The sequence below is a fragment of the Gossypium raimondii genome, chromosome 9 (assembly GCF_025698545.1).
Source record: "Gossypium raimondii isolate GPD5lz chromosome 9, ASM2569854v1, whole genome shotgun sequence".
In the NCBI taxonomy this organism is placed as follows: domain Eukaryota; kingdom Viridiplantae; phylum Streptophyta; class Magnoliopsida; order Malvales; family Malvaceae; genus Gossypium; species Gossypium raimondii.
Window position 1 is genome coordinate 19,944,676 of NC_068573.1, and position 11,130 is coordinate 19,955,805.

The 11,130-nt window shown below is 31.1% G+C and overlaps 1 protein-coding gene across 1 annotated transcript; it reads right to left on the reverse strand.

Annotated features, from left to right (window-relative positions):
• Positions 1-4,594: 4,594 nt before the first annotated feature.
• On the reverse strand, positions 4,595-5,224 carry LOC105797558 (uncharacterized). Its single transcript, XM_012627514.1, has one exon. It carries the CDS (start codon positions 5,222-5,224, stop codon positions 4,595-4,597), a length of 630 nt encoding a protein of 209 aa, XP_012482968.1.
• Positions 5,225-11,130: the final 5,906 nt, after the last annotated feature.

The following is an 11,130-nucleotide window of genomic DNA, read 5'->3' on the forward strand; positions in this document are numbered from 1 at the left end:
TTACGTTGTTCTATAGGATTTAAATTAAAAAACATTTCTATTATCGTGTGAATGTTTAATTAAATAGGAACATCTTTAAAAATTTTAATTTAGTAATTGTAGACCTTACTAAAAGCTACATATGCATGTGTTTAAGTTTCGTTAGTTGATGTAGCATCCTTTAACTCGGGTCTAGCGACCGGACCGGGTGAGGGGTGTTACAAGCGAGAAAACACAAGCACTATGGATAGTGATACATGCGATCTATTTCTCTTATTTCATCGTTATCATTCATTTCATATTATTGGTTCCACATGGAATACGTTTCTAGTTATCGACTCTTCACTTATTAATTACAACATTATTTAGTCATGAATTCATTCCACTAAAGTATCATGACTAAACTCTCCCTTATTATATACAATTACGAAAGCAACTTATCCAGGATTGTCTAATGACCTTGTCATAAGTGTGTTACCCTCATAGGATATCATTTAATCTCTTTGGGATAAATTCATTCCATCAATATGATCCTATTTTATCTCATGGTAACCATTATATCTTCCTTCATGAAAATTCAATTACTATCAAATTGAAAGTAAATCATTTATCACTAAGACAAATAACCTGTGGTCACGTTACTTTTCATCTATCATGTAGTACATATGAGAGGATATCATTTACCCTTTATTGGGCTATGAATTCTACTGTTGTGGAATGATAGAAGTCACATACCATATGCACTGATTTTTGGTTCCTTATCTATTTGAGCTTAAGCTTTCATTTACATCAAAGTATACGAGTCACGCATACATAGTCTATCATCCATTCAGGATTAAGGAATGTCACACTATGAACGTTACAAGTGAATAAATTTATAAAAAGATCTAGCATTTATTCTACTTGGGTCTTGTTTGATGTACTGTCAATCTAGTTAGTCACATTTATATTTCTATCTTCAATGACTCATCTGCTCCGATACCTAAGGTAAGGTATCTCTTTAATTGGACTTGTGATGTGATTTCTTGAGCTTGGATAGTTTAGAAAATAGCTCAAATGGAAGGACCGTCTTGAATAGGTTCAATTGGTGGAAAGCTTAACCTGTAGCACTTGAATACTTTAGGAACCGTAGTTATATTAAAATTACGACCCACTTAAACTTGACAGAATACTTGAACCTTGGTAAGCGAAGCTGCCACACTCTGTGATAAGAAACGAAGTGATAAGACAATTGGATGAACACCACAAACTCGTAAAAGTTTGATAAGTTCAGTTTAGTTCAATGAAGAACTAAGAGAGAATAATCTCACCAACAAAGTTTATATTCAAAATAATTGTGTAACCTTACAAAATGTTCAAGTCTAGCTTTATATAGACCTATAGGTGCCCTTCCAAATTCGACACTTAATGCATTTAGAATTACTATTAACACATTCATTCAAAGCAATTAAATTCGGTCATGACTAATGAATGAAAGATATTTGAAAAGTCATGTTTCTTCACTTGTTCCATGTCTAGTTGAAAAGCCATGTCTCTTCACTTGATCTATGTGTATTTGAATAGTCATGTCTCTATGCTTGATGAAGGCTTAATAATTATTAAATGAGCAGTTTTGTCGTCCCTTCGTTTTCCCTTTGATTGAACGTCATAATGCTTGTGCAAAGATCTCTTAAAATGACGTCATAATGAGCTTTGAAAGCACCAAAACTGATTAGATTTGAAGAGCCATCCTTGGTCCAATGAATAATCACCTACAACAAGATTAAATAGACTTTAAACATTTACAATCTTTTCATATTCTTATTCAGCTATAAACTCCACATTCACATACTATAACTCACACATTTATGAAGAGAAACAACCAAAATAAATAACACTTCACACACTTAGACTCAAACTTATGCTTGAACTTAATTAACATATAAGATGCATAAATGCACGTCTTAAAATACAAACTTATTTAACATATGAGTTTCATAATGCATGACATAATTAAAATACAAACTTAATTAACATATAAGATGTTTTTATGCATGACTTAATTAAATGTAGAACACATAATGCATGACATAATTAATTTTGCAGACATAATTTAAAGATGTAAAAATTTATGAAACTGAAAACTTAATAAAAGTCATTTAAATTGTCCCATAATTAATCAAACCCAACAAAGGTTTCATCTTGCATTTGGGCCCTTCAAGCTTACGCCAATCAAATCCTTCTTGTTGAATCACATGATGTGACCAGAATCACATCAACTTGATAGACAACATACTAGCATTTCTATCGATTTGCTTAATTTCGATTACACTGAGGACGTGTTTAGATTATCTCCTAATATAAATTGTCTTTTTGTATTATGATTCAACCATGTAATACCCGCATAATATTAGTTAAATGTTTAGATAATCAATGAGCCAATATTTATTTTCATTGTACTTTACATGCAAAAATCATTGGTGGCAATATAAAATATATTAATGATACTGTTGAATAATTTATTAAACTAGTTTATTGAAAAAATACAAATATATATCAACAAAATCATTAACTAACAGTACTAGATCCCAACACTTTTCTGCTTCATCTGAAGGTGAACCACCATCCATCCAGATCATATTTCATTCTCATTAATCTCACTACTTGACCATATTTATTTTAAAGCTATTTAATTTTTTCTAGTGATATTATCAAATCCAAAAGTTAGACAAATAATTTTAGCAGGAAAAAAAACGACTAATAAATATTTTTAGCCACTTTCTAAAATTATATAATTAATGTACCAAAGACGACCAACTTTAGCGTCAAATATGAATGCAGTGGTATTAATTTGTGAGGCCTGAGCGTGTGCTTCTGCCTGTACCTGTACCTGTACCTGCGTCGGCCAGTGCCTAGTTGAGCTTAAATACACATGGACAGAGATAGAGAGAAAGTCAAAGCAAATTTTGGTTTCTCGGAATGCGCCTGACAATGAAATTTGCAAGTCATTAAAACATCAACCATGCAATGTATGAAGTGCATTTGTTGTTACATTGGTCAACCGCCAGAGAGACAAATTGCTACACACTCCACACTCCACACTCCACCTTTCTTCGTCTTCATCTTCATCTTATTAATCATCACAAACCACCTGCTGATAGATACCGCTTCGAAATTGCCATTTCCATCCACCACCAAATTTATTACTCTTTCATCTCATTTTGTAAATATTGTCTTAATTTTACTCTCACATAAATCTCAAAACTTATATCAAATGTAAGTTGTGTTATTTAAATTTATTGACTATAATCTATATACGTATGTATAAAAAGAAGGTATTTAGAATTTTTCTTTTGTGGCCACATGGTACACTTACCATGTTTTTCTCTTTACCTTTTTTTAAAATAATAAATTTTAGTTTTGATTTAATTTATATATTTTAATTTTAATTTAATTTAATCTTTATATTTTATAATATTATTAATTAATCTAAATAATTAATATCATTAACTTTTTTATTAAAATATTAAATAGTTATATATAATTTAAATACCCTAATAATTTTAGAGAATGACACATGACTTTTCAATTCTTATAAGTTTGCGTCCCTTTTCATTTTGACATTATAAAAAATGGTTAAATTTTAATTTTAGCCTCTAAATTATGCGAAACTTAATATTTAACCTTTATATTTTAAATTTTGACGTACTTTGACCTATCTATTTTATAATATCATTGGTTAGTCTAAATAGTTAATATTTTAATTATTTCGGTAAAATGTTGCCATCAATTTTTCATAAAATTACTAGTATAACAGAAAACAAATTATTTTATCATGATGATTTTAAATGTGTTTTTAAGAAAAATAATATCCTAATCAATATATTAATTGTTTTTTATTATTACATAACTATGAAATAAATATTTTTTAAATTTCAAAATATTTTATAAGATAATTTAATAAAATACTTTTAATTATGGTAATAACTAATCTAAAATTTTAAACCCGAAAATAAAAACTATAATCTTGAAAAAAAACAGAATACTAATCCATTTGAATACTTACAAAGTCAACAAATTGAAACAGAGCATTTATTTCAAATTTTGTATTTTATTGATAAAAAGTCAGTGGCCAAATAAATGAATATATATTAACTTTAACTTCCTATACCTTGAAATAGTAAAAGTAATTCTGCCTTGAAAATAAAACAAAAGTATGGATTAAGAAATGGAGTTGGCTAAAAACACCCCAACATATTAAAAAAACACCTAATAAATAACATACCTTTACTATAATTAATAATTAGTTATTAATTAATGTTCTTTTATTTTATTGATTGGTTAGTAATTAACATCTTTTACTGTAATGATTAAGAATTAATTATCACCTCTCCACTCACTTTTTATCTCATTTAATTGTTAAACATATTTTTATTATTGTATTATTATTAAATATTATAGGTATTATTATTGTATTATTATTAAATATTATAAGTATTATTATTATTATTATTAAAGATATAAGTATTATTATTCAACATATTTTCTTTATTATAGGATTATTGTTAAACATATATATGAATACATAAATACAAAAATATGAGCAAAATGCTAAAATATAATAAATTAATATTATTCAACAATAATCTTCTATAGTTATAACAGGTGTTTTGAGATTACAAGGTTTTAGTTGTCTATAAAATTCCAGACGTGACATATACATGGTTTGCCATTCAGCTGTAGACGGGGCTCTATGGCGAATCCAATAAGCCGAAATGGTAGGCATTGGGTAGTCTCCTTCTAATTGTACCATCACATTATGAGTATCATATACATGTGCAATTGTAATAGCATGATGGTATTGAAAATGTTTCGGACCTCTCCAAAGAGGAAAGAAAGTTTTGTCACATCGCTTGGTTAAATAATTGAGGATCACCCCAAACCTGTTGGCAATCAGGACACCTGTCATAGGCATAACCATCCAGTGTTCTGCTGGTGCAAGCAATTGTGAGAAACACAATGAATTGCATAATTCATCGATTCCATCAGTGAAAACTCTAGCATAGACATCATATGAAGTCAATAACTCGTCTACCAGTTGATGTCGAACATAGAGCCATTGATCTTCGCCATAACCAAGACAAACAGATATTGCTCGGAATCCGCAATTTCCATCACCCCTGACATCTTGTACATGTGTGATGTAAGGGTGGAACATATCTGGAATTTCTTTCATTAGTGGATGAGTGTCACATGATTCAGGCATCTGGTTTAAGTCTATGAAGTCTAAAACTTACTCTGATGGCTCTTGGTTTAAGTCTGGAATTTCGATTACGTATGAACTATGTCTTGCAGGTTCTTTGTTCAACTCAATCAGATCCAACCCAACAGATTTTGACGTGGTTGAATGGCTACGTCTTCTGGGAGCTTAACTTATAGAATCGACTCGTTTTTGTTTTTTTTCTTCAAGGTTGGTCGTCCACACGTATTTTTTGAATTGTAGGTTCTTTAATGAGTGTTTTACTCGGCTGGAATATATCTTTTAACTTTCTTAATAGACTTTTTTTCCCGGCTTTTGACTGGTTAGTGAATTTTTCTTTGAACATTTCTAACTCACCGTCACAACAAATATCCTCATTTTCCACAGAAGTTGACGGTGATAAGTCAAGCTTCCTCTAGAATACATCTATTGAATCTAACGGAATACACTCACCTGCATTGAAATGCCATTAGTTTATAAAAATTCAATATATAAATGAAATTTAGAAAATAATTGTTAAATATACCACCTGAATTCAAGTAGACTGATAGCATGCAAGCGCATGGTAACCCACAACTATGACGTAGTTTACAACCACAGTTTGAAGAGTCAAGTTGATGTCTACTCACCGCTAAAGTTCCCCTTCTAAGATATCTAAAGCTTCAAGTGCCACAAAACACCGTAATAATCTGAAACATGGTAAGTTGTGTCTGTGTTTGAGGAAAATTCTACTGTTTTCAAAACTTTCATATATCGATGTAAGTTGAGACTTCACAATCTGATCGATACAACCAACAAATTTATCCAGAGAAGAATTTTTTGCACAAAGGTATTTCTTTAGCTTTGCATGATGGCTCTCAACTCTATTCATAGTTCGTTCTCCAAAGTTGAGATGCCGATCAATCCAAACCGACACAAACATTTCCTTATATTTGCTTAACCACACTTGATCCAGATATTTTAAAACACCTGAATTTATATAAATGTTAGTTATGTATAAAAAGTCTTCTAAAACTATAAACAATTATTTATAGAATAACGAGGCTTGTACCTGGATATTCGCTCAACATTGATTGGAGTTTTTTGTAGTTTTCACTATACAATATCCACGTTGGAGATTCAATGAGTACAGTCCACATAGCAAGAAAGGAGTCCCACTTATGTTGCGACTTGATAGACTGCCTACAATGCTTTTTAATATTTTCAGTAATGTGCCATCTGCATAGTAACCGAGTGGTATCGGGGAAAACTTGTTGGCATGCATTCATCAAAGCCAACTCTCTGTCCGTCACAATAACACGTGGGTACATGCACTCTTCTAGTGTCAACTTTAGACATGTTAATGCGCAATTATAGTTCTCCTCCTTTTCGTTAATGATAAAGACAAAAGCTATACTAAATGTCTTGTTGGTTGAAGCCATGCCAACAATTTGAACAAAAGGCAGATCATATTTGTTCATTTTGTACGTTGTGTCTACAATCAAAATGTGCTGAAATGCACGCCATATATCCAGTGATCGTGGATGAATGAAGAATATATTTTCCAATTCATTTGAAATATTATTTACTGAAAACTCAGTAAAAAATTGTTTATCATTGAAAAGCAGCATAAGAAGCTGTATCGGAGTTTTACCGACATTCTGGGACTAGAGAAGCTTTTGCCGTGCATTGTATATAGTTTTTAGTGTAGAAACGTTACTCTCGTCCTGCTCCTTCAATGTCGATAATATGTCACGTGGTGTAACATTCTTACTCGTCAAATCAACCAACAATTTTTTTTCGTTTTCTTTCAACCGCCTTGCATAAGCATGTCCCTTCATATGTTGTGTAGGTGGATGGTTATGCTGATCACATATCACCCTCAATGTCCACCCATCATATTATTTTAAATGCGAACCTACCAATCAAAATTTACAGTTGGCCTTTTTGGTGCCAGACTTTTTACTTGATTCTTTAAATTTTTGTTCACCGCCACGGTCACAAATAAGTGTGATGTAAGAAACCACACCATTTTCCTTTGCTTTTGACCTTCTCGTGACGTTGATATAACCAAGAGAGAATGTCGTGTTTTGCACCCATTGCATCAGCTCTTCACGAGACTCGAACACCTAAAATTTAAATAATTTTGTTAACAAATATTAAATGTTATGAAGATAAAAAAATATTAACATCATGATAAATATTATACCCGATTGGTAAAAAATGGTGATGTCGCCATAGAGATCTCATTGCCTTCATTTAAGCTACTTCTGTAAAAATTCGACATCTTTTGTTGAACATTACAAATTATGACGAAAAAATCAGTAGTTATAAAAATTTAAAACAGATTTTAATTTATAAAAGAATTAATAAAAAAGAAAAAATTAGAAAAATAGATTTTTATAAAATGCGCTTTAGAACAAATTTATAAAAATAAAATTACAAATAATAGAGTGTAGTGAGAGGGACTTACTTAATTTTGTTAATAATAATATGAGTTTACGTTAGGGTGTTGTTAATGTTCATCAAAATAAATATATATATATAACTCTACTTATTTATTGTATTAATTACAAAAAATTAATTTTTCCGCTTTTTAAGATGTTGACTCTAATTTTTGGACTAAATTGATTACACTAATTAATTTAAGATGTTGAAAATGAAGATATTTGGAAAATGTACTAATTAATTTTTGGACCACATTAATTTCTTTGGACCACATTAATTTAAGATCTTGACTCTAATTATTGTATTAATAAAAGACTAATTGGGAAAAACACTCATCTAATAAAATGAGAAATGTTGTAATCAATTTACACGAAAAGGAGAATTAGAGTGTTTTTTTAATATGTTGGGGTGCTTTTTTTAGTGATACCCTTAAGAAATAATAGAAATAGTCCTAATACACTCATTTGGTAAAAAAATAGCAACAAATAAATAAATAAATGAAAAAGGGATTAATAAATGAAAGAGAAAATAAAGTTAGTTTCAAATACCAAAGAATGAATTCTATCTTTTTAAGTTCTTTTCTGTACTTCCAAGTTCGAACAAAGCCTTTCAATATTTTCTCACCTGAACCCAACGTCCGCGACAATGGCTAAAGACGGTGGCAACAATCTTCAAGGCGGGAGAGAAGCTTCAAAGTATTTTTTTTTTTGGTTTAGGAACAGGCATGCTTTTTTTTTTTTTACATAAGGTATTGATAGTGTGGAGGTTGTTGTTATTATTTATTTTTCTTTTTTCTTTTCCCTTTTTGGGAAGGATGATGTGAAGGTAAGGTTTAAGAAAGGAGATAGAAAGTAAAGAGATGTGAAATATAGTATGCCCGAGAAAGGGGAAAATGGTTCTAAAGGAAGAAATGTGGTAGCCTCAGTATCGTACCCGCCAAAGAAGGAAGAAATGTCAAGAAATACCCAAGGATGTGCAATATACCATGTGCAACAAATAATGAATGAAAAAGGTATTCTAAGGTTTAGCTCACTAAGTTCTTACGAACTGTAAAAAGTTGTTTTTATTTTTAGGTCTATAAAGGCATAAATGCCGAAAGACGATGTCAGGGCTACGCCAAGGAAGCGGTGCGCTGGGCTGTTATACATATAGAGGGAAACAAGTGGAATGTCAAAGTTTGCGCATAAGTCATTTAAGTACTACGCCTGAATAGATAAGTAGTACTCCAATATGTATATAGTAGGCTAAAGAGAGAAAGTAGGAAAGTCTAATAATTTATTAAGTCGAGATGATAACCACATAGTGTATTTTTACAAGAAACTTTGTAGTAGTCTATACATAGGTGAAATGTAAATGCACACCAATAAGAAATCATGTTACATTCATAGAGACATTTACAACAATGAATAAAAGAAAGAGGAAATTTTAACTTACATCTGTAAGAAGTATGTAACACCCGAGATTCGGATCCGATAGATCAGGTCGGGTCGAGGGCATTACAAGGTTTAATTCTTTTATTGCCCAGCACGCTTTCTTTTCTAATTCAATTGGCAAATGATAGTTTTTTCCATACACAAGCTTGTAAGGAGACATACCTAAGGGAGTTTTGTATGTCATTCTATATGCCCATAATGCGTCATCTAATCTAAGTGCCTAATATTTTCTGTTAGGATTGACTATTTTTCTAATATTTTTTTGACTTATCGATTGGATACCTATGCTTGTCCATTAGCTTAAGGATGGTGTGTTGTTGTTATTCATTGCCTTACTATAGCTAGCTAAGGCTATTTCAAATTGTTTACTGCAAAAATGAGATCCTTCATCGCTCACAAAAGCTCGAGGAGTTCCAAATCTTGAGAATATATTTTTCCTAAAAAATTTGACTACTAACATTGTACCATTTGTGGGAAGAGTTGTTTCCTCAACCCATTTAAAGACGTAATCTATGGCTAACAAAATGTATTGATTCTCGAGTGAATTTAGGAAAGGTACCATAAAGTCAATTCCCTATACATCAATACTTCTACCTCAAGGATCCCTGTCTGTGACCTTTCATCCCTTTTTGATATACTTCCAATTCGTTGGCATCTATCGTACCTCTGCACGAATTTGTAAGCATTTTTGTTCATAGTAGGCCGATAGAATCCTAATTGTAATGTTTTTTTTGACCAGTCATTTTTCCTCCAAAATGTACACCAAATGGTGAAGTATGGCATCCTTGTAAAATATGTTTATCTTCTCCTCAACTACAGATCTTCAGACTAGTTGATCTGTGCACTATCGAAAAACATATGGTTCCTCCCATATATATATTTTTGGTTCATGTATGATTCTCCTCTTTTGTTTCCAAGACGAATTTATTGGAAAGAACCCTTTAGCGATGTTGTTCACATAATCAGTGTACCATGACATCTTATTGTCCTTGTACCCTTTCTGATACACCTTTACCTCAGAATTTTCCATTTCAGTTTCATTTTCTATTTTGGAAAGATGATCCACAATTTGATTTTTTGTTCTTTTTCGATCTATTATCTAAAGATCAAATTCTTAAAGCAATAAAACTCATCTCATTAATCTAGCTTTTGTTTCTTTTTTTACATAACATACATCAATGCGAAGTGATCAGTGTAGATATATACTCTATTTGCCATTAAATAAGGGTGAAAATTTTCACATATGAACACGATGACAAGCATTTCTTTTTTAGTAGTAGTATAATTACATTGTGCTCAATTTAAAGTCTTACTCACATAGTGAATAGCGCAAAATGTTCTATTCCTTTTCTGCCCTAAGCATCGCACATTATAACAAAATGTTCTGACCGATCAGGATTAATAATAGGTACGAAGATCAATTTTTTCTTTATTATCTCAAAAGATTGGATGCACTCTTGATTAAATATGAATGGTGTTTCCTTTTGGAGAAGTTGATTTTAACAGTTTGGAAATGTGAGCGAAGTCTTTAATAAATTACTTATAGAAACAACCAGAATGACCTAAGAAATTTCTTACCCCATGAATTGTCTTAGGGATGGGAAGGTTATTGATGACTTCAATTTTTTCTTTGTCCACTTCCAAACCTTTTTCTAAGATTTGATGCCCTAAAACCAGTCCTTCTTTTACCATGAAATGACATTTTTCCCAATTAAGTACTAAGTTGGTTTCTTCACATCTTTTCAATACCTTCTCAAGGTTATCCAAACATTCTTGGAAGGAATCCCCATATACTGAAAAATCATCCATAAACACATTTAGACAGTCTTCTAACATGTCGAAAAAATAGCAGTCATTCACCTCATAAAGGTTGTCAGTGCGTTACATAATTTGAATGGCATACGCTTAAAAGCATAAGTACGAAAAGGGCATGTAAAAATAGTTTTTTCTTAACCATTGGGGTGTATGGGGATTTGATGATATCCAAAGTATCTATCAAGGAAAGAATAATATTATTTTCTATCTAGTTTTTTAAGCATCTGATCAATAAAA

Coding starts and splice junctions, on each gene's coding strand:
- LOC105797558 (XM_012627514.1), bottom strand. CDS start 5,224: ATGCCTGAATCATGTGACACTCATCCACTAATGAAAGAAATTCCAGAT.